General features: G+C 51.3%; 1 protein-coding gene across 3 annotated transcripts in view; it reads right to left on the reverse strand.

Annotated features, from left to right (window-relative positions):
• Positions 1-10,624: 10,624 nt before the first annotated feature.
• The window catches only part of ACTN1 (actinin alpha 1), a 96,160-nt gene continuing 83,720 nt past the window's right edge, over positions 10,625-23,064 (reverse strand). The window contains exons 12-22 of one of the 3 annotated variants that reach the window (XM_029238796.1): positions 20,972-21,122; positions 20,405-20,513; positions 19,781-19,921; positions 18,760-18,942; positions 18,335-18,469; positions 17,091-17,270; positions 16,199-16,345; positions 15,148-15,228; positions 14,605-14,670; positions 13,233-13,391; positions 10,908-11,335 (exon numbers count right to left, since the gene is read on the reverse strand). In XM_029238796.1, coding sequence (XP_029094629.1) covers positions 11,177-11,335; positions 13,233-13,391; positions 14,605-14,670; positions 15,148-15,228; positions 16,199-16,345; positions 17,091-17,270; positions 18,335-18,469; positions 18,760-18,942; positions 19,781-19,921; positions 20,405-20,513; positions 20,972-21,122 — 1,511 coding nt within the window. In that variant the 3' untranslated portion in view covers positions 10,908-11,176. Of the gene's footprint in view, positions 11,336-13,232; positions 13,392-14,604; positions 14,671-15,147; positions 15,229-16,198; positions 16,346-17,090; positions 17,271-18,334; positions 18,470-18,759; positions 18,943-19,780; positions 19,922-20,404; positions 20,514-20,971; positions 21,123-23,064 lie in introns of all 3 variants that reach the window. The other 2 variants (XM_029238793.1, XM_029238794.1) reach the window with 2 other exon arrangements.

Below are 23,064 nucleotides of genomic sequence, written 5' to 3' on the forward strand. Positions count from 1 at the left end.
ATGGAGCTCGATATCAGAAAAACAACGCAATCCAAAATGGACAGAAGACCTAAACAGACATTTCTCCAAAGAAGATATACAGATGGCCAAGAAACACATGGAAAGATGCTCAACATCACTCATCATTAGAGAAATGCAAATCAGAACTACAATGAGGTATCACCTCACACCAGTCAGAATGGCCATCATCAAAAAATCTACAAACAGTAAATGCTGGAGAGGGTGTGGAGAAAAGGGAACCCTCTTGCACTGTTGGTGGGAATGTAAATTGATACAGCCACTATGGAGAACAGTATGGAGGTTCCTTAAAAAATTAAAAATAGACCTACCATATGACCCAGCAATCCCACTACTGGGAATATACCCTGAGAAAACCATAATTCAAAACCAGTCATGTACCACAATGTTCATCGTAGCACTATTTACAATAGCCAGGACATGGAAGCAACCTAAGTGCCCATCGACAGATGAATGGATAAAGAAGATGTGGCCCATATGTACAATGGAATATCACTCAGCCGTAAAAAGAAACAAAACTGAGTTATTTGTAGTGAGGTGGATGGACCTAGAGTCTGTCATACAGAGTGAAGTAAGTCAGAAAGAGAAAAACAAATACCATATGCTAACATATATATATGGAATCTAAAAAAAGAAAAAAAAGGTTCTGATGAACCTAGGGGCAGGACAGGAATAAAGATGCAGACATAGAGAATGTACTTGAGGACACGGGGAGGGGTAAGGGTAAGCTGGGACGAAGTGAGAGAGTTGCACTGACGTATATACACTACCAAATGTAAAATAGATAGCTAGTGGGAAGCAGCCACATAGCACAGTGAGATCAGCTCCATGTTTTGTGACCACCTAGAGGGGTGGGTTAGGGAGGGTGGGAGGGAGACGCAAGAGGGAGGGGATATGGGGATATATATATACGTATATCTGATTCACTTTGTTATACAGCAGAAACTACACAACATTTTAAAGCAATTATACTCCAGTAAAGATGTTAGGGGGCCTTCCCTTGTGGCGCAGTGGTTAAGAATCCGCCTGCCAATACAGGGGACACGGGTTTGAGCCCTGGGCTGGGAAGATCCCTCCTGCCTCAGAGCAACTAATCCCGTGCGCCACAACTACTGAGCCTGCGCTCTAGAGCCCATGAGCCACAGCTACTGAAGCCCGCGTGCCTAGAGCCCGTGCTCCGCAACAAGAGAAGCCACCGCAATGAGAAGCCCACGCACCGCAACGAAGAGTAGCCCCCGCTCACCGCAACTAGAGAAAGCCTGAACGCAGCAACAAAGACCCAGCGCAGCCAAAAATAAATAAATAAATAAATTAATTTTTTTTAAAAAAAGATGTTAAAAAAATTTTTTTTTAGAGAAGTGATAAGACACAGGAAAAGGACTGAGTTTCTAGGGTGGAAAATTGTGGGAAGGCAAATATATGGGGAAGCCAATGGTCGCTAAGAGCTAGTTTTAGCAAGGTTTGCGTGTAGATTCCTCTGATGCTGTCTCTGGGTTGCTGAGGGTCTAGGGTTGCAGCCAGTGATTAACTTCTGGACTTCCTGGTAGAGAGCAAAATTTACAAGTGATACATACATTTACAAATTTATGTCCTGCTTTTAGGCACATAGGAGAAGGGAAGAGAGCTTTTCTTGTATCTTCTTCTCAATTGCCTTCAGTTCAAAATAATCCTTATGTCGAAGTGGCATATTTTGGAGTGGCATCAGGGACTACCCACCATGATGACTGCCAATGAAAGGAGCCTCAAAATAGAAGAAAGGAGAGGAGGGATTTCTTCTCTCTTGGAGGTTCACACCTTGGCACCCTCATGTGCAAATTGGGGCCATCAACCTCCAAGAGTCACCAAGGACGGGAAAGGAGATTGCATCTGTGAGCACCTACCAAAATGCTTGGCATGTAGACATTAGTTTGAATCAGAATATATGACTATTATAAAGTTTTTTCTTATGTCCTGACAAATTATCCCTCCTATTAATGATGAGATCTTAATCTAATGCTTCCCAAAGCGTGGCCCATGACCCTGCTTGGACTACTTACTAGATTCTACCCATAATGTCCCGGGGACAGATTCCCAGTTGTCTTTGCTCCTCTTAGACCCACTCAATCACAATCTTAAGGGACAGAGCCCTGGATTCTGCATCTTTGACAAACTCCCTAAACAACACTTGGGCATAGCAAAGTTTGAGTACCACTGGTAAAGTGAATGAAACATTGCTTCTGGAGACTAGAGAGACCTGGGTTCAAATCTCAGCTTGGCCACTAACTTAAGGTTTCTATGCCTTGGTTTCCTGGTTTTTAAAATGGGATAATAATAGTATGTGTGACGATTAAATGCAGAGAAATCGCTTAAGACTTGGGCCAGCACAAAGTAAGTGTCAACAAGTGTTAGTCACTGTTTTTCTCCTGCTAAATGTTGCTTCTGCTGTCCCTCTGTGGCACAGACCATGGCCCCCAACATCCCAGGAACAGCCCAGCTGGGACCCGCTGGGAGCAGTGCAAAAGCAAGCAAGGAGGATGTGAGGGCGCCTGCTCGGGTCTTGCTCCCTGCTCCTCTCAAACTGGGAAACGCTGTAAGGACACATCCGGCCACTGGAGGGCAGCATCCACCTAGCTAATTTTAAGAACAGCTTTCTCAAAAAGCAGCTTTCTGGTAGCGGTGTGGGGAAGGTGGAAGGAAGCCTTAGTGGGGGCTTACTGGACACTGGATTAGTTGCTTCATTCTAGAAGTTCGTTTACATCCATCCTACTCTAGGCAACCCTTAGTGAATAGATGTGTTCTAAAATACAACCTATAAAGAGAAGTTTTACGTAAAGAACCCTATTTTCCCATTGCCTTGAACTATAAAATGAGAATTTTGATCCTAACTCTGGGCTCTCCCACAGGTGCCCAGTGACAGTTTTCTGAGTGCCCACATGCCTGACCACCAGGACTCCCCACACCTCCCCAAGGCATGCAGGAATCTCCCTATTTTCCAATCCTGCCAGCTGCTGGCTGCACACGAAGAAACACGTAGGCAGCCCAGAGAGAGGCGGCAGCCCCCTTCCCACACCCTTGGTGTTCCCTCCTCAACGCGGCAGCAAGGACAGTATCTGCAGCCGGCAGGTCCAAGTGTTCTAGTACTGTGTGAGCACAAGGCATGGGGCCCCTGGGCGCCCATCTCAAGAGTCTCAGGTGAAGTCACTCTCCCAAGCATGTCCCCAAGAATGGTCTGTGTCTTAGTTTGCGTTACTTACCCCCAAGGAAAGCTCTAGACGATGGTGTGCTGTGAACTCACTGGACTGAAGCAGGAGAGCATGTTTGAGAATGAAGTCCATCCAGAGAAACTAGGTCCTGCTGGCAGCATGTAAGCCCCTGCCTCAGGCATTACCTCCGGACACTTCAGTTATCCAGGCCAGTAAATCACCCTCTGGCCTTACCAGCCTGGGTTGGGTTTTGTGGCTCTTGGTCTAGAAGGGTCCTAACCAAATACACAACCTAATATCCTCAAATGACGCTGGGTTGAGTACATGCATGAGATATTACAGCTAATCATCTCAGGCTGATTGTGTATGAGACCAAAATATCCTTTTCTCTCTCTCCATCCCCCCTTTCTCCTCCCACCCACCTTGGCTCCAAGCTTGGCTGTTTTGGACAGAGCAGGAAAAGGAAAATGGGTCACGAGTACCAGGATCCAGTTCATCTCACTCACAGGCTTGAGCTGACATGGGGCTAGGTCTCTCCCCCACTGCAGCATTGCTTCATTTTGTCTGTTAAAGACCAGCTTTCCATGCTTCTCCTGCAATTGGCAGATAATGTGGGCACAAGCATCTTCTGAGTTTCCAAGCTATTGGTCCAGCCCAAGATCAAATTAGCTCTTTGGAGCTGCTTCTCCACACTGTTCACTCGTATTAAGTTTGGGGATATTCTTGGTCTCCTTTCCAGGGTATCTCCCACATCCTGTTTATTTTTAGACCCACTTCCAGGGTTTTACATGCATTCCCATGAAATGTAACCTTATAAGATTACTCCCATCATTACCGCCTGTTGAGATCTTTTGAGATCCTAATTCTCTCATTTACCTTGTAGGCTTCATAGCACCTGTGGGGTTGATGAGTCCAAGTCAGTAGGACTTAAAACAGAACCAACAATCGGTCCTTACAGCCTATAGCAACCTCCCAGAAGTCATCAGATTCATAAGGCAGCACACTCTGGGCACGCTTTTTGTTTACACAGCCACTTAGCACTGCAGTGGGACTCTCTATCGTCCCCACCAGGAATAGAGGAGACGCTGCTTTTCTGAATTTCAGCAAAGACTGAGACATCTTTTTTTCTTTGCGGTACGCGGGCCTCTCACTGCTGTGGCCTCTCCCGTTGCGGAGCACAGGCTCCGGACGCGCAGGCTCAGCGGCCATGGCTCACGGGCCCAGCCGCTCCGCGGCATGTGGGATCTTCCCGGACCGGGGCACGAACCCGTGTCCCCTGCATCGGCAGGCGGACTCTCAACCACTGTGCCACCAGGGAAGCCCAGGACTGAGACATCTTTATATTGCTCTTTCTGAAGAGCCCAGTACCAACCCCAAAAGAAGACAATGTTAGTCAAGCAGCGCCTGCTCTTCACGGAACCGGGCTGCACCCAGGGATGACTGCATCCTTTTACAAGTGTTCACAAACCCTCTTTCAAATAGCTTGCTTTCAGAAGCCATCTTCCCAGGTATTAAGAGTTTGCAAAATCTCTCTTGCACTTTCTGTTGGAAAAGTAGGATTCAAGGAGATGTCTAAGAAAAAAAGGATAATTAGAAATGGAAGATGCTAGAGAGGGGTGATTAGAGACCATATGTTAAAGTAATCTGTGATAAGAATGGAGGTTTTACACTGGCTGAGGATCTCTTAGCTTTGCCAAATTACATAGAGTAGGTTTAGGATGAATCTTTCTTTTGTTCTCTCATCAAAAATAGAACCCAGAAGGTTGGGGAGTTGACAGGTAATCTGTTCCGTGGGCCATATTTCATTGAATCTAAAATACGGTCAGATTTAGAAGACGCTCCATTATTTTATAAACCATCAAGAAAGAGAACGTGTAACCAACTAAACTGTAATACAATGCTTTCTTATCATTCTTTTATTTTGTACTTATGTGCATTATGTACTTATTGAAAGAGCTCTTTTAGACTTTAAACGTTTTTATCATGTCACTCTTGTGCAGAGATAAAAAAGAAAGTATGAGCAAAACAGAGTCCAACTCTTCTGAATTCCTTGTCACAGTCTTTAAGTGCATTTTCCACATGTCATTTCGATCCATAGCATTAATAATGCAGCTTTTCATAAGAGAGAGCTCCACTATGACCTCCAGATTGTCTTTCTGTATACCCATTCTGCAGGCTTTGATCCTGGTGCCTGATCTTACTAGAAGGTGTTAATGGAAGTTTGAGACAAAAGCAGGACTCACTTTCCTACTTCAAAAGGGCAGGCAGTGACTCTAGGTCATGACTGCCACCTTGCCAACAGCAGTGGTAGGATACCATTAATTCTAACGTGAGATTGGTCATAAGCTACATCCCAATCTCAGGGATGTGAAAATTGATAATGAACTGAGGTAGCTCTTATAAGGCCACCTTTTGAGTTATCTGTCCCACTCAGCTCCTGACTGATAGCCTCAGCCTCATCCACTGGTAGGCATCACTGTGTCAGACCAGGCCAGGCTGGGCCAAGTGGGTCCTGCCATCTTGGATTTGGGACTAGCTTCTTGTGTAGAGGAAAACACTGGGGTACGTGGGTCAGCCTCTCCCACCACAGGGGTCACGACCAGAGAGAGCTGGGCCCGAGAGAGGAGTGAAGCTCCCACACAGAGAGGGGCCGAGATGAGATGGAGAAATGGCAGGCTCTTGGCTTCCCGAGGGCTTTCTGGGGGCTGTGGCCAGTCCCTACCTGAAGCTGGGCTGCCGCCTAGGCCCTGGGTTCTGTAGACACCCTGAAGCCTATTTCCCCTTTGTCTCTAAGCCGGCGAGGTGGTCCAATTACTAGCAAAGTGTCCCACTGCAGCACCTTAGCTGTGCCTGCTCAGACAGGGGCTGCCCCACCACTCTTGGGGCTCTGAAAGCCTCCACGGTCACAGAGTGGCTTCTAGAACTGTAGTTTAGCTGAAGGACCCTATTCCACCATGTCTGGGTGTCCTGTTATCTCTGGGCCCTCTCTGCCTCGATGTAGGCTTCCAGCTCTGATGTCCAGGTTTGCCTGGTGCTGGGTGAGAGGGGTGTCTGTCCAGTGCCATCCTCCAGGGCACTGCATGTAGACAAGGTTCTTCAATGGTTTTAGTGGCAGTGCTGGTGCTTAGTTACCTCTCTTCTGTCCCCCTAGGTTTGGCCTGGTCTGGGGGTGAAGGAGCAGCCTATGGCCTCGGGGCAGACTTGTCCGTGTGAGGTCATCTACCCCAACAGGGGTTAAGCTCACAGCCTTCAGCCCCTCAGCCAGTGCCACTAACCAGGTGAGCTAATTAGCCTACCCACCTCCTGCTGGGCCTAATCATTCTGGCCCTTTTGGAGTTTCAGAGCTTTGAAGCTTCCATCTCCTTCCTCTGCAGACTGGCGATGTTAGGGTTAGGAGTTCTGGTCCAGTAGCTGTGACAGCCTCCCAGGGATGACGTTGCAAGTTCAGGCCTCTGAAGCTGGGGTGGTTTCTCCAAAGCCTCAAGCCTGTACCGTGGGTCACTGGCGTCAGGGAGGCAGCCAGGCTTCCCAGAGGCCTGGATAATGGAGCAAGTATTAGTGTCCTATTGTTGCTGTAACAAATTACCACAAATGCAGTGGCTTAAAATATGAATTTATTATCTTACAGTTCAGAAACCCAAAATGGGTCAGCAGGGTTACATCCCCTCTGGAGGCTCTAGGGGAGAGTTCATCTCCTTGCCTGTTCCAGCTTCTAGAGGACAGTGCCTTCCTTGGCTTGTGGCCTCATGTCATTCCAACCTCCACCTCCATCATCACATCTTCTGACACTGCTGGCCTGGCTCCCTCTTAGTAAGAGCCCACCCAGATAATCCAGAATAACCTCCCCATTAAGTACCTTAACTCAATTACCCTCTGCGAAGTCCCATTTGCCATGTAAAGTAACACGGTCCCAGGTCCCAGGGATTAGGACACGGGCATCTTGTGGGGACCATTATTTAGTCCACCACAGAGTTCAAAGACTAGAAGAGGACTCCTCTTTTGTTTAATTTTTTTTCCTTTTTTTTTTAAGATGTTGGGGGTAGGAGTTTATTAATTAATTTATTTATTTTTGCTGTGTTGGGTCTTCGTTTCTGTGCGTGGGCTTTCTCTAGTTGTGGCAAGCGGGGGCCACTCTTCATCACGGTGCATGGGCCTCTCTTGTTGCGGAGCACAGGCTCCAGACGCGCAGGTTCAGTAGTTGTGGCTCACGGGCCTAGTTGCTCCGCGGCATGTGGGATCCTCCCAGACCAGGGCTCGAACCCGTGTCCCCTACATTAGCAGGCAGATTCTCAACCACTGCGCCACCAGGGAAGCCCCTAGAAGAGGACCCCTCTTAATGGTATTTTCCTAGATGTACATGATACGTTATCACCTGAACCTTTGACCCCAAAAGCCAGCAATGAGTAGTAAAGGGACTTGAAATCGCCTATTTAGAAATAAGTAAACAGATGAAGTAAATCAAACTCTTAGGACTAATACTTTGGAGGTGTTCAGCAGCTTGTAAGCATCATGGCAACCGGTGGGTTAATTTAAGGTGACTGAACACGGCAGAGAACCTGGCATATATTAGCTTTGTGGTTTTTCATCTGAAATGTATAATTGAAATGAGACGTGTGATTTTAATCCTGGAGGTGTAAGAGAATTGTTAGTAAACAGCTTTGAACTGCTCCAGAGAACGTGATTTACTACATTTATAATATTTCAATTGCTTTGTGCTGAGTGAAACTGTGCCGCTTGGATTTGAATCTTCCTGGGTTGGGAGTCTGAAGTCCTGGAAAGAATTACTAAAACTTATAAATACATTTAAAATATTTAAAGGAATTTAATGAAGTTTGCAAGTGGGGTTGTTTGGGGGGATTAAATCTGTTAAATGTATGAATGATTAGGACAAGAGCGTTTTTATTTTTACAGAAAAATTACATTATCAATAAAACAAGATGTCCATGATGACCTTAAAAGGTTACGAAATCAATTTTTAAGATTTTACTTCTTTAACAGATTGAAAATTAATTTAATTATAGTCATTTGCACACATACAAGCACCCTTGAACACTGAGAAACTCAAACTCTTGAAGGCTGTGGAATAACTCTGTAAACACACTTCATTCAAATGACTCACACATTCTTTTTAAAAATGGATCGTATCTCTGGAAATTGAAGCTTTTTAAAAAAAAAAAAATATTTTGGCCACGCCACATGGCATGTGGGATTGAACCCACATCCCCTGCAGTGGGAGCATGGAGTCTTAACCAGGAAGTCCCTGGAATTGAAGCTTATTAAAGAACTTACACCCTGAGTTTAGGAAACTTTCTGGTTGGAACAGTTTCCCTCTCCTCAACTCCTATACCACCATGCCCTTGGGTAGACTTGCATGTAAATAGCTAAAACAACATATCTTGCTTATCGGCCTCTCCAAAGACTTTGAGAGCAGGCTCTGGCCTTTTTCCACAGTTTTCCGCACAGAGCTGCAGTCAGAGCAGACCCACCTTGAGCATTTACTGGCTCACCAGCCAGTGGTAAAACCTATAGGAATGTTTACCAAAGCAAAAGCCAACCTCTCTCCCCATGTCTTTTCTCCTGAGCAGCCTTGCCTCTTTTCCAGGGCAGGGGTGTTCCAGAAACTCATAGAACTAATTCCTAAACAAGAGGGCCTCACACTGAAGAACTTATCTTTGGCTCCAGTTCAGTAAGTTCTGATTTAAGCTTAGTCCTCTTATATGAGGGGACGTACCATGTTGAGGGTTCTCTTTTTAAGAGATCCTTCAAGCGAATCCCTTGAAACTTAAAATAAGATTGACAGCTAACATTTATATGCACTAATATTTTAGGAGCTCTGTGTATTACAGCATCAACTTTCCAACAGCACTATTATTCCCTGTTAACAGATAAGGGAACTGTAGTACACAGTTAACCATTTTGTAAATGGCAGTCATGAATTTGAACACTGGCAGTCAGACTCCACAGACCCAACTCCCTGTAACCACTACACCAAACTGTTTTACTCCTAGACACAGCCAGAACTGGAACACAGACCTTTAGCTTCCATTGCTAAGTTACATTTCTGTAAATCACTGCACTGTTACTATTACTGGTATCATTATTGGCAGTCTTCATTGCCTGATAACCTCGAGGAGGAAACACAGGTAAGGGGAAAAAACAGGAGAAGCTACAGAAGTGCACACAGATGTCTCGGGGACCTTGTTATAAGGCAGATTCTGATTCAGGAAGGTCTGGGGTGGGGCCTGAGAGCCTGCATTTCCAACAAGCTCCAGGTGATGCTGGACAGCGGCCGTCTGCGGAACAGTCTGAATAGCAAGGGACGAGATGCCTCTGAGAATGTGTCCCCTGTGGCAAAAATAAAAGGAAGGGGGGCATATAGATGTTACAGAGCTGTTTGATGCTGTGGGAAACAAATGAAGGTGGAGTCTACTTTTAACTCATAGGAGCCTCGTGAGGAAACGACCTTCTCCTTTTAAAAACGAAACTGAAAAAAAAAAAACAAAAACGAAACTGAAGTGTAAGAAGACGGAACGCGCCAAGGTCGAGAGCATATTAGGGGTGGTCCAGGTGCCCCCACACCATCGACCCCACACACACTTCTGTAAAACAGTAAGCAAGGAGCAAGCAAAGAGCTGACATGGGAGTGTTGTTGCTTTAATATGGTGTGTGCCAAGCAGCATCGAAGTGGTCCACGCTTGCCAATTTTCTCCTGACCGTTTTTTTTTTAGTGTTGCTTTTTTAAAATAATTAATTAATTAATTTTATTTTTGGCTGCGAGGGTCTTGGGTCTTCGTTGCTGCGTGCGGGCTTTCTCTAGTTGCGGCGAGCGGGGGCTACTCTTTGCTGCGGTGCGCGGGCTTCTCATTGCAGTGGCTTCTCTTATTGCGGAGCACGGGCTCTAGGCGCGCAGGCTTCAGTAGTTGTGGCTCGGGGGCTCTAGAGCACAGGCTCAGTAGTTGTGGCGCACGGGCCTAGCTGCTCTGCGGCCTGTGGGATCTTCCCCAACCAGGGATCGAACCGTGTCCCCTGCATTGGCAGGCGGATTCTTAACCACTGCCCCATCAGGGAAGCCCCTGTCCTGACCATTTTTTTTTTTTTTTTTGCGGTACGTGGGCCTCTCACTGTTGTGGCCTCTCCCGTTGCGGAGCACAGGCTCCGGACGCGCAGGCTCAGCGGCCATGGCTCACGGGCCCAGCCACTCCGCGACATGTGGGATCTTCCCGGACCGGGGCACGAACCCGTGTCCCCTGCATCGGCAGGCGGACTCTCAACCACTGCGCCACCAGGGAAGCCCCTGACCATTTTTAATGAGCAATATTTAAAAAAAAAAAAAAAGGGTGTGCTGATAAATAGGCTAATTACACCTCTGGACTTAAAAATGAGAAGATAAGCCACATAAATTCTCTTTCTTAAAAAAACAGCCATTTCAAAAGATTTTCTTTAATATCATAAAATATTTTCATGGACAGGTGAGCTAGCAAACACACATGCACCAATGTGCCTTTGACAAGATTATCCCCTACCCTCACCCCCCCACTCCACATCAAGGTGGACATGAGATTGGAGAAATGAATACAGCAGATGGTACAGATAGAAAAAAAAAAAAAATCGATAAAAAGGATGGATATAACATTGTGCTTGGTTATTTTCCTATGTCACAACAAAACAAAACATTTCGGTGCAAATAGTTAATTTTTCCTCTTTTCCATTTAAGTCTGGTGGAGAAAAAAATACTTTTTCTATAATAAAATATGTGGTTTTTTACTTTTTCTAACGTAACTTTTTTTCTTTTTTGCAGAAAATAATTTTGTAAACTGTCACTTCACGGTCTGGGAGGCTCGATGCCACTTGGGTCCAGCTCGCCCCTTTGGAGGTGGAGCGCGAACCAAACCCGGGCGGGAGAGGGGGGACAGCTGAGGCGCAGGGCTGGGCGCGCATGGCGGACGGGGGCAAGGGCGTGGGCCGGCGGGAGGGGGTTAGAGGTCACTCTCGCCGTACAGCGCCGTGGAGAAGGACATGTAGTCCAGAGCACCTGGCACGGCGTCGGGGCCGGTGTAGGGGGCCATTCGCGCGATGCAGTACTCAGCCTGGTCAGGCGGCAGCTCACGGCGCAGCTCGTCCACAGTGATGTAGTTCTGCGGAGAGAGCGCGGTCAGGACGGCGGGTCAGGGCGGCCATAAAGCAAGGCGGCCACAAAGGCCAGAGGCCATAAACCTCACTCATGACATTAGGTACCCTGTTCCATCCCCGTTCTGGCCCTGTCCTCATACTTATGGATATAGAAATACGTGTGTGTGTGTTGTGTATATACACACACGCACACGTATATTACACATTCATATGTACGTATATATGTATGCGTATGTATATAAATATATACGATACATATACACAAATATAACCATATACACGTGTATATAAATATATACGATATATATGCATATACACATATATAACCATATACATGTGTGTATATAAATATGTATGCTATATATACACATACACACACATAACCGTATACATGTGTGTATATAAATATATGATACATATATAACCATATACATGTGTGTATAAATATGTATGATATATACACGTAACATATATGTGTGCACACACATGCACATGTATATTGCACGTACATATGTATGTATGTGTATGTATATAAATACATACGATATATATACATATACACATATATAACCATATACGTGTGTGTGTGTGTGTGTGTGTGCGTGTATTTAAGTCCCCTTATAAGTTTTCCACTTCTATAACTACTTGAGGCGGTTTCCAAGCTAACTGGAAGTGCTAACTGCACCTGTAATCTTTCCACGTATCGCTCTAGCCCACCCCGGCCACAGGCAGGATCAGCAGCACCGTATCTGGTGGGACAGAGTAGGGCCCCCCACACCCACTCAGCTGGGCTCCGAGGACATCACCCAACTCCTGCAAATTACATGAGCATCAATCATCTTCAGATAGCATCACTGCCACAGACAGCTATCTGAACCGTGTTTGCGAAATCTGGACCTTACCCCACCTGGCCTGGTTCCCAGTCTGGGTCTCTGCTTTCGCCCCGCCTTGGACTTGCCCATGAAAGTCTACTTGGAAGCTACTTCTTTTGGGAGCTTGAGGCTCCACAGGAGCTCAGGGGCTCTGACCCACACGGCGGGAACCCGTCCTATGCCCTACTTCTGCCAGAGTCCCCCAGGGGCCAGTCTGAAGGAGGGAGGCGCTGGCCCTCAGGTCACTTCAAAAGTCAGAAGACCAGGTCCCTTTCTGGGCCCCGGAGACCTCCTCTACAAAATGAGTCACTTCAAGGAGGTGGCTTCTCAGGGTCCTTCCAGCTCCAAAGTGCTAACTCTAACATGCTGTCCTCGAACTTAAGTCAGACCTTTAGGAACCACTTTGTGGGTTGAGTCTTTATTTCCATATAGATTACAACATTGCGGAAACTATACTCCCTATTGGCTAAGGAAGGATGGCATAAGGATTATCCTGTGAATTTTTCAGAAAGGGAATCTGGCCTCTAGATGTCTCTGCCCCAAAATTCCCCTGGATGCTCCCACGTTTCCACTGTCAAGCAGGGCACTGAAGGGAACTTGGGAGATTTGGAAAATTGAAGCTGACTGCTGCTCAGGGTAGAAAAATGAGACACACGCTTCCTTCCTGCTCCCTACCTATATGCCATACCTTGTGCGCAGAATGATATAGGGGCGAAGTCCAAGTTCCCAGATGGACCTTTCATCACCCACTCCCACACTCCACCTGACTGGACTGCCCTCCACCACCCATCATTTTGTCACCAGTATCTCATCACAAGTATGACATGCAGTGTCCCTGGCAGGGGACCCCCTTAAGCTAACGCTGTGTCCTAATGCCTTAGCTGATCCCAAGACATTACAGAAATGGGTAGAGGTGACAGCAAAGAGGCCCGGGGGTGGGGGGGGGGAAAGGAGGAGCAGTGGAGGTGCTCACGACCACCCCTCCATATCAGTCCGCCCCAGCATGGTGCCCACACCACAGCAGACCCACCTTATCCCCGGCCAGGATCTTGAAGGAAGCCATGACTTGGTCTGCTGTATCTGTGTCAGCCGTCTCACGGGACATAAAGTCGATGAAGGCCTGGAACGTCACTACCCCTAGGCGGTTGGGGTCCACAATGCCCATGATGCGGGCAAATTCTGCCTCTCCCTGGAGGGAAGAGCCAATCCCAGGTCTGTTATCCTCTCAGCCACGGTCTCCTCTCTCTATGGACCTCAAGCCCCTGCGGGCTCGGAGTAGCCTGAGGCTATTAGAGAGGGCAAAGCAGACCCCTGACCTAACCTGGGTTGTCTTGAGGGCATGATAGGAACATAATACCCAATAGTGAAGACCCAGTTCAGGCTTCCCACCCTCTACGGATGCCTTGATTCCTCTTGGAGCAAAAATGATAATGCTGATAATAATTAAGGACAGCAATGGCTAACACTCACATAGCATATACTATATACCAGGCACTATTCTAAGTGCTGTGTAGAATTCATTTAACCCTCCTCACAACCATATGAGGTAGGTATTTATTTTATTATTTCCATCAGGTTCCCAGATGAGAAACCTAAGGCCCAGACAGGCTTAGTGACTTGCCCAAGGTCACACAGCCAGTAGGTAGAAGAGCTGAGACTTGAACTTGGGTGGTCTGCCTCCACCGCACTGTACTTTCTATGGGTCAGACATGGGCACAGCACTCACGTGAGTTCCTTCACTTAACCATTACAACAGTAGGGCAGGGCTCCCCTCACTTTATCCAGGCCCCCAAGCTGGTGATGGCAGAGCTGGGTTCCCTGTTTCTAAAGCCTGTGCCCCTGCCCCTCCGCTGGGCAGCCCATGGGCTCTGCACTCTGCACCACAGCCCAGGCGTCGCCGGGCTGCCTGGCTGAGGCCCCTGTCCCGCTCAGAAGGCCAGCACGAGGGCTGGCAGCTGAGAAGGTTGGGGAGGGGCTTGAGGAAACGGCAAAGGGGCAGCAGGCCTGGCTGGAGCCATCACACGGGCAGAGGTGGAAATCTCCACGCCTCATGCGAGATGAAGCAGAACCAAGCCCCACCCAGAGTGCCCACCACCAGTCCTTCCTGGCAGCCTTGCGGTCAGCCCCACCATCCACAGTGGGAGAGTTTTAAAAGGCCCACGTCCACTGTAAATATCAAAAGATAAACCAGCAGAGAGAGGCGAGAAGGCCAGGTCTCTGGGACACACACAGGCCCTGCGGCTGGGCTCAGCCTTCAGGGCGCCATCTTCCCCATGGACCAGAATCTTGAGGCCCCTCTGGGGAGGGCACCCTGAGCCTGAGGGCCTCCAGCCCGCCACGGCCAGGACTCGGTCCCTCGAGTCAGCTGGCTGCCCCTGGCCAGAGAGCGGGGTTTACATTACCATGTTGTAACCCATGGAGATAAGGCAGGCGCGGAAATCATCCGTGTCCATCATGCCTGTCTTCTTCTGTGGGGCCAGTGGCACCGAGACACAAGGAGGAAGGGCCGGCCGAGGGCCAGGAAGACATGGCCCAGGTGGCCAGAGGGGAGGTCGAGGTGTACGGTTTGGGGATCAGGAAGGGGACAGGAACGTAGGAGGTTCGATTGCAGATGCAAATACACATCCGGGGGAAAAGTCCACAGGAAGGAGGAAGACAGAGCAGGGAGATGCAAAAATCCGTCCACAGGATGGAGAGCGGCGAGGAGAGAGGAAGGTGGGCACCGAGCAGGTTCCCACGAAAGACAACCGAGGGCAGAGGTCGGAGTAGTGGGGGAAGGAGCCCGACATGGGCCAGGGGGGGACAGCAGGAGAAGACGAGCCCCGCGGCCCACAGGAGAGGGGAGACAGGGAGATCCAGACAGAGAGAAAAAAGAAAAAGGAGAAACGCGTTATTTCTCGCCCCGGACGCCACCCCTGAGCGTGCTCCATGCAGGAGGCGAGTACCTGGGGGTCGTTGCCAATATCATAACCCAAGCTGATGAGACAGGCTTTGAACTCCTCGGGACCCAGCGTGCCGGAGTGATCCTGGGGCCGCCGTGCGCCAGCCAGCGAGCCATGCGGTGCCAGGGAGGTGGAGGCCGTGAGGGGAGGGGTGGGCCATGCCCCGGTGGAGGGTAGTGAGTGTGGGGAGACACAGGGACAAAGGCATGCGGATGGGGAGGGCGGAGGGTGGAGGGTCGGGGGAGGAGGGGAAATAAAAGTGCACACGGTTAGACACACAGACGAGGCCCAGGGGCCCTCTCCCTGGCACACTCAGCCCTGCTCCGGAAGGCAGGCCACAGGGGAGCACGGTGAGCCACAGGGGTTAGCAGCTGCCTCACAAGTGCCCAGCCCACCTCCGGCCCTGCTGCCCAGACCGGGCTTTCCAGGAGGGTTCCACCCACCCAGGCGCCTGGAGGGCAGTGAAGCAGGCAGGGGGGGTGGGCAGCACCTAAGACCATGCTCCCACCCCCTGTGGCCACCGCAAAGCCCCAGGGCAATGGGAGGGGCAGCCCACGCAGAACTGTCCTGTCCCAGAGCTAGGAGGAGAACCCAGGACTGACAACTCTGACAGCCCCGCAGAGTGTCCCAAAGGCTACACTGGGGTGGGAGGTGGGGGCGGGGGAGGAGGGAGCCCCTGTTCTGTCCTGAGGCAGAGGCAAGGGATGGTCCCCACAGCCAGGAGACAGCAGGCCTTCCCTTGAGGCTATGGCAGCCTGGCTCCCGAGGGTTGACTCCTGGTCGCAGGAGACCAAGGGTCGGGGTCAAAGGCTCTCTCCTTAACTCACAATGCGACCACTGTCTCCAGGAAAGCGGGGAAGCTCATGGGACACCAGGACAGCTTCTAAGACTCGCTGTGCAGAGTCAGGGCAGGCTGACAGCAGTTCCTCCCGGCCACCCCCCCCCCCCACACACTTGCCCAGGAAGCAGGCCCACGTGCTGGGCGTTGCCCTCCAGGGCCCTGGGGCAGGAGGGACTGGGGCTGCCCGAAGCGAGTGCAGGGGGTGGGGCTCACCCGGTCGAAGTGGTTGAAGGAAGCCCGGAACTCGTTCATCTGCTCCTGGCTGATGCCCTTGGCATCCCTGGTCAGGATCTGGTTCTCCACCTCGTTGATGGTCCTGGCGATGGTGGTGAGCAGCTGCTCCCAGCCCACGCGGATGTGCTGGGGGTGGGCAGGGCCTGTCAGCAAAGGGGTCCCAGGCCTGGGCCACCCCTGCCTACTCCTTCCCCTGACAACCAAAATGGCCAAAGCAATCGAACCAGGCCTTCTGTCCGGATTTACAGTGCCACCAGAGGGCAGGGGAACCAGGACAAGGACAACCCACCAGGACAGAGGACCCTGATGATGAAGGGGGAAGCACAGGAGGGTGGTGGTCCCTGCCCTAGATGGCAAAGACCAGAATGACCAGTGTGGTCAGGTCAGGAAGGAGGGCAAAGTTGGCAGCAGGAAAAACTAAAGGACAAAAAAGTGGGTAATTCCCTGAATATCCAACTCCATAACCTCACGCACATGCCTTCACGGTCAAAACAAGTGGGTCATTTAGAAAGCAGATGCCAAGCCAGTGTTCGGAGGCCACCAGCCTCAGAATCACCAGGCTGTTTGTTAAAAATTTAGATTGCTGAGCTCCATCCCAGACCTAATGAATCAAATTCTGGAGATGGGGCCTGGAAATCTGCATTCTCAACAAGCTCCTCGGGAATATTCAGAAGGCACTGAGGACTGAAGACCCAGAGCTCCAGGAGTGAGGAGAAGCGAGTAGCCCCTCACTTAAAAGCCAGAGTTTATCCTACTATGGCCAGTTTTCTTGGATGATGGGTAACCCCCCACCACTACCCCAGCCCAGGATGGTGAAACAGAAGGGCATCTGGGGCTCCCTCTCTGGAGAAGCAAGGCTGGTGCCACCCACCTCCATGGTGTAATTGGTGTGCTTGTTGTCGAAGATGAGTGCTTCCTGGATGAGCTGGTGGTCGCCCTCCAGCTGGTCGATCTTGGGCTTGTAGTTGACGATGCTCTTCTCGTATTGCCGCAGGTGGCTGAGCTGGTCCTCCAGGGTCCCGTGCATCTCAATGGAGATCCTCCCAATCTCCTGCTCACCCGGGAAGGAGGCCCTTGTCAGACCGCCCCACTCTGGGTCCCTGGGGTGGAGATTGGGGCCCCCAGGTCATTGACCAACCCCTCAGATGATTCTTGGCATGGAAACAGCATCATAAAGATAATGTTATCACCGGCTGAATATCTCCTGTCTCTCGGATACCTCTGAGCCTCAGGAAGGGGATGCAAGGTCAGTTGCTAATGTAAATGTTCACTCCTCTGGTCCAACTCCCTTCTCAAGCCTAATCCCGGTTACCATCCATCTCAGGCACTCTCCCACTGAGCTGGGTCCCTCACAGCCTCAGCGCACCTCACCTACCTTCTCAATGGCCGTGCTCCTGCTGTTCTGTTCCTAGGATGCCTGTCTTGCCCACCTCAATCCCACCTGTCTCCGTGGTCCAGGACTAGTCCCCGTTTCTGTCAGTCTTTCATCCATGTAAACACACCTTGCTTGTAAAGGCACCTTCTGTGCGCTCAGTTCAACTCAGCAAATATATCCCGAGCACCTACTATGCACAATGTGCTAATAAAGCAGGTGGGGGTGGGATGCAGGGAAGACACAAACATGAACTCGATGTGGTCTCCGCCCTCAAGGAGCTCAGAGGGACACCATGCTCTAACCCACACAGTGTCCCTTCCTTATCTACATCACCCCCATACCTGGCCCAACAATTCAGCAAAAAATTCCACGCTTGCCCAAAGCTCGGTTCTCTCTCTGGGGAGATCACCCTGTCTGACCAAGCTCACGACTCAGGAGGAAGGGAGACCTGGTCAGCCACATAAGCCAAAGGGCAAGCCGAGCCAGTCACCTAGGCACCGCTCCTTCTGTGGGAAGGACTCTTTAGTGGTGTCCCTGTGTGGGTCTTTGCTCTCAAACCAGACACCGGAATCACCCCACAGGCCTTCCTCGCATAGACTCCACCCCCACCCACAGGGCAGCAGACCAGACTCCACAGTCCCCACAGGTCCCGTCCCAGAGGAGACAGGGCAAGCCTGAATGGCTGGGATGGTGCTGGGAAGGGTGGAAACCCTCTCCCTGCTCCCCACGATGGGCCCCACCTCCATCTTGGTCTGGATCCAGGGCCCGATGACGTTGGCCTGGGCCGCAAACTGCTTGCGTAGCCTCTCGTTGTGCTGCTGGCGGGCGTGCTCCTCCATCAGAGCCTGGTCCCTCCGAGGCACCAGCTGCCGTACCTGGGGCAGGAACAATCATGGGACACTGGGATGGGCCAGCCATCTGCCCCCACTTCAGAAGAGGAAATGGAAGAGCCGTGAAGGGAAGGGGCCAGTCAGTAATAGAGTGAACACATTGACCTGTTCTAGAAATTCAGCCATTCGTTCACTTGACAGATACTGAGTACTTACTGTGTGACAATGAAATCAATGAAAAGTCAGTGAAATCAACAACACACACAGACAAGAATCCCCGCCCCTCTGAAACTTACAGTGGCTCCGCCAACACCCCACCCAGCCCTTGGACTCACATGGTCCCATTTGCCGTTGATCTCCTGAGGCGTGATGGTTGTGTAGGGGTTGGTGCCCGCCATGTTGACGTGGTAGGTCTGGACAATCTTGGACACCTCGTTGTGGATGCCTAGGATGGCCAGGCGCTCCTTGTCAGCATCGGGGAGGGTGGCCTTGAACTGCTCATGGGCTGTGGTCAGTCCCTGGACATAGACGGGCATGCAGGAGAAGCACAGTGACCGGGAGGGAAGTCCCTCCCACTCACTGGTGCCTCCCGTGGGCAAGAGGAGACAAGGGAAACCTGCAGGCCCCAGGGTAGAGGTGGGTGGAGGGGCCACCGGAGGCCGGCCGCACACCAGCTGGGAGGCCCAGCGGTATCAAGCCAGGGCTCTCGCGGCTGAGCCCCAGGACGGCCGGGCTGGCCACGGGAAGGTGCCGACAGCTTCACCCTCAGGACTGGTGAAGTCAGCAGCAACCCCCCGGGGGGCGCTCACCACCCCACAGTCAGGTCGGGGACAAGGGGTGCTCCAGGTCTGCTCCTCGGGTGACCTCCCCCAACACACGTTCCTCAACACTTTGCAAAACCTTTTTCGTCTGACACTCTACAGCTGTACAAAAGAAGAGCTTATTGCTATGAAATGGGCTCCTAGATAATTGTTAGGTTAGAAATATAAGGCTCAGGATACAGTATATAATAAACTTTTTGCATTAAAAAAGGGGTGTGGAGAAGAAAATGTTAATAAATAAATGTGCTTGCCTATGCAGAGATCATGTGGTCATACTGCTCACCTCTGGGGAGGGGCACTCGGGGCTGGGGGACAAGGAAGGGAACTCATTGCTTAGCCTTTTTAGCTTTTAGCTTTTATACCATGTGCATATATGACTGAGTCAAAATAAATAAAATGCAAAGCTTTCGAATCTATAACATCCTGGAGATGCTAGCCTCAGTCCTCTCCTTACAGGGGCAGTCCTGCAGGAGTGTGGGCCGTGGGCAGCTGGGGAGCCAGCCTCTGGGGGCGAGGGGGGAGGGCGGCAGCACACCTGGATCTCCTCGATAGTGTGCACGATGAAGGTGTCCTGCAGGTCCTCCATGGCCCCCTCCATCCAGTTGTTGAAGGGTGCAGCCCGCTTGGCATATTCCAAGTACAGCTGGTCAATGGTCTCCAGCAGTTTCTCTGTCCGCTGGGAGTGCCAATGGCATGGGGGTGGGGAGGTGTTTAGCAAAGTCATGTCAGGAATCACTGTGTCCCCCCACCCCTATTCCCAACGGCCTTCGAGATCCTCCCGGCCAGCCCAAAGGGGTTCAGGTCTGGAAGCACAAGACTAACTCAGACAGAAAGAACAGGCTCTCTCTGAGGTGCTGGTTCTTAATATGGGGTGTACGGACCACCCCTCAACTGAGTCACCCAGCCTGGGCCCCAGAGAGTACGGTTTGGAGAACAAGAAAGTTCTCAGACAGCTGGGGTGGAGCCGAGTACACTAAACCGGGAGGACGGGATATGATTAGGGCATCTCCATCAGGGCAAAGGTCAAGTCCGGGGTCAATGTGAGCCTTCCACAGGCAGGCCAGGCCTGGGGAAGGTCCGGGGAACCCAGTGGAGCCTCTCAGCGCAGAGCAAAGAGAGTTGCTGAAGGCAGGCCTCTGCCTCCCTCAGGGGCCCTCACCTCCAGAGCTTCCCTCCGCTTCTGGGTTAGGGCCCCCAGATTGTCCCACTGGTCACAGATCCTTTGGCACCGGGCGTTGACACTGGGTGAGTCGTAATAGTCCAGCTCACTGGGAGGGAGGAGACAGGAGGAGTCAGATGACCCAGGTGACTTCCGTAGCCTGCTATCCTCTCCCTGGGGCTGGGGCGCTGGTGGCACTTGAAGGCCAGGTGTGCTCGCTTCATGAAGACCTTCCAGGACTCCCCTCCCGCTCTCAACTCCTTGGCTTTCAGGAGACCGCTGGCAGGAGACCAGCGAAGGCCAGTTCTCCTCTGCAAGGGCCCCCACCCCAACCCTGCAAAAATGCCCAATGACAGGAAGCCACTAAGGCCAGCCGAGAGCTCAGAGCCAAGACTTGGTCGTCCTCTGGTCCCACACCAGTTACAGGTGAGGACCGAAGGCCTGGGACAGGACGGCCACAGGCTATTCCCCACCTGGGGGGAACGTCCTTAGCCTTCCGTACTGATGACTTTTCAGGCCACGCTCCCACCTCCCACAGCGCCCCTGTGCCCGCTGGGCCGGGCCTACTTGAGCTCCTGCGCAATGGCGGCGATCTGCTCCACGCGGTCCTGGTGGGCGGCCAGGTCGCTCTCGAAGGCCTCGTGCTTCTTGAGCAAGGCCTTGATCTCCGAGAGGGTGGCCGTCTCGTAATCCTTATGTCGCAGCATGGCCTCTTTGCCTGGGGTCAGAGACAGGGCACGAGGCTGGGCGGGAGCCGGGAGGCCCCACCTTCTTGACCCCAACTACCCACCCCTCAGGGCCCGGAAGCTCCACTTCCGGTACATCCCGAGGAGGCGTGCCCTATGCGATGATCGATTATCTGCAGTTTGGAGAAAGCAGATGTGCAACCGGAACACCCATCCACGATGGGGCGGGGGCGGGAAAGTCACTACTTTCCATGGAGCATGTCAGGGCCATCGGGCGTGGTGATGTACAAAGGCTATGCTGGACCAGGAGGGGAAGTTAGGGCATAACATGAACTTTATAAACAGCGGGAAACGATGATCTATGCCTGTGGTATAACCAGGGAAAAACAAGCCAAGCCCCTCAGGGATACCCCATCTTTAGAGTTTCTCCAGTTATAGTTGCTGGTGCCCAGCAGCCCGGCAGGGACCCCTCCCCTCAATTACGCTCAGTGTGGGTAGCATGTCCAGTGCACTCTGCACATAAGCACCAGTGGCCAGGACCTTCTCCCATCGTCAGGTGCACTGCCCTCCCCTCTGAGGGGCAAAGGCGCACTTGGATTTCTCGGATTTTTGTTTGCCAGGAGAAAAAGGGGGTGAGAAATGACCTCCCAGACTGCTGTTAGACAATGGTTATCAGCTACCCCGGGAAGGAGCTGCTGCAGGGCAGGGGCTGGCCTGGCCTTGCCTGCACTCCCACCTCCTGTGTTCGCACCCATCAGGGATGCTCAGTCCCTCTCAGTAAACGAAGGCTGGTTTGTGAGGTGAGGGCTTCTTTCCTTCTCTTTACTCTTTTTTCTTTGTCAGAATAATAATATGACAAGTTTCGGGAAAAAATATCACAGATGAGCCTACTTATCTACTCCTTTTCAGTCTTGCCTTATATGGATGTTGTGTTAAAACCATCAGGTGTATATAAATAAGGCTCCTGCTTTTAAAATGCTCAGCAGCACGTCATCAGTTTCTGCTCTGGCTCCGGCGGCTTTTACATGAGCCACTCTGATGGCTGCATGACATTCTGTCGCGTGGCCGAACCGTCACTGGCGTAACCACTCATCGCCCTACCATGGGGCGTTCAGGGCCCTCAGCTTGCACTACTGTAGATGGTCTCATCGCAAACATCCCAGACACGTGACTTCGGCCATGCTTAGGGTTAATTTTTTAGACAGTCTCAAGAAATGCAATTCCCGGGTAAGCAGGCAATAACACTGTCAAGCGTGAGTACGTGTGCCCAGCAGCTGTGCCGGCATCTACAGGCACGCCAGCACCTCTCATGACCTTGCTGGCGGCTGGCAAGCTGGCGGGGCCAATCCTTGCTCTGTACCTTTTGGCAAGCTGTTCCTTGGCTCCGGAGAGGACACGATAGGAGCATGTGGGTGAACAGGTGCAATTTCCACCATCCCCCTTCTACTCCGCACATCCACGCTTGGATAAACAGCTCCGTACATGCACAGTGGAATGTGGGGCAGCAACCTCATATCACTGTATACAAAGCTCAGCAAAGCCCCTCTGCTGAGTCAGGCACACACTCCTATCCCCAACCAAGCCGCGCTACCCCCAAGTGGCCGTCCCTACTCGTCTCCAGCCTAATGTCTGACGATCACAACAGAGCTGGGTGGGGGTGTCTTAGCGCACTGAGCTCCACTGGCCAGTTGGTCTGCCCCAGGGGCTCCAGCTGAAAAGGCTGCATGGCCCTAGGAGATCGGCAGCATGGCCCCCTCTCCAGCCCCAGCCCAGGTTCTGAGGAAAAGACCATTCCAGGTATGATCTTCTCTCCTTGGAGTTAACCGTAGCTGCCAACAAGCAGACATCAGACATGGCCCCAAGAACCTCCAGGTCAGAGTGATGGAGACACGCAGGTGCTAAGGCCAGGGCTCCAGGGTACTACAATGGGAGGCCAGAAACAGGAAAAGGGCAGGCATTGGAGGGAAGATATCA

This window comes from Monodon monoceros, unplaced genomic scaffold (genome assembly GCF_005190385.1).
Source record: "Monodon monoceros isolate NGI ecotype Baffin Bay Population unplaced genomic scaffold, NGI_Narwhal_1 Super_Scaffold_21, whole genome shotgun sequence".
Classification (NCBI taxonomy): Eukaryota; Metazoa; Chordata; class Mammalia; order Artiodactyla; family Monodontidae; genus Monodon; species Monodon monoceros.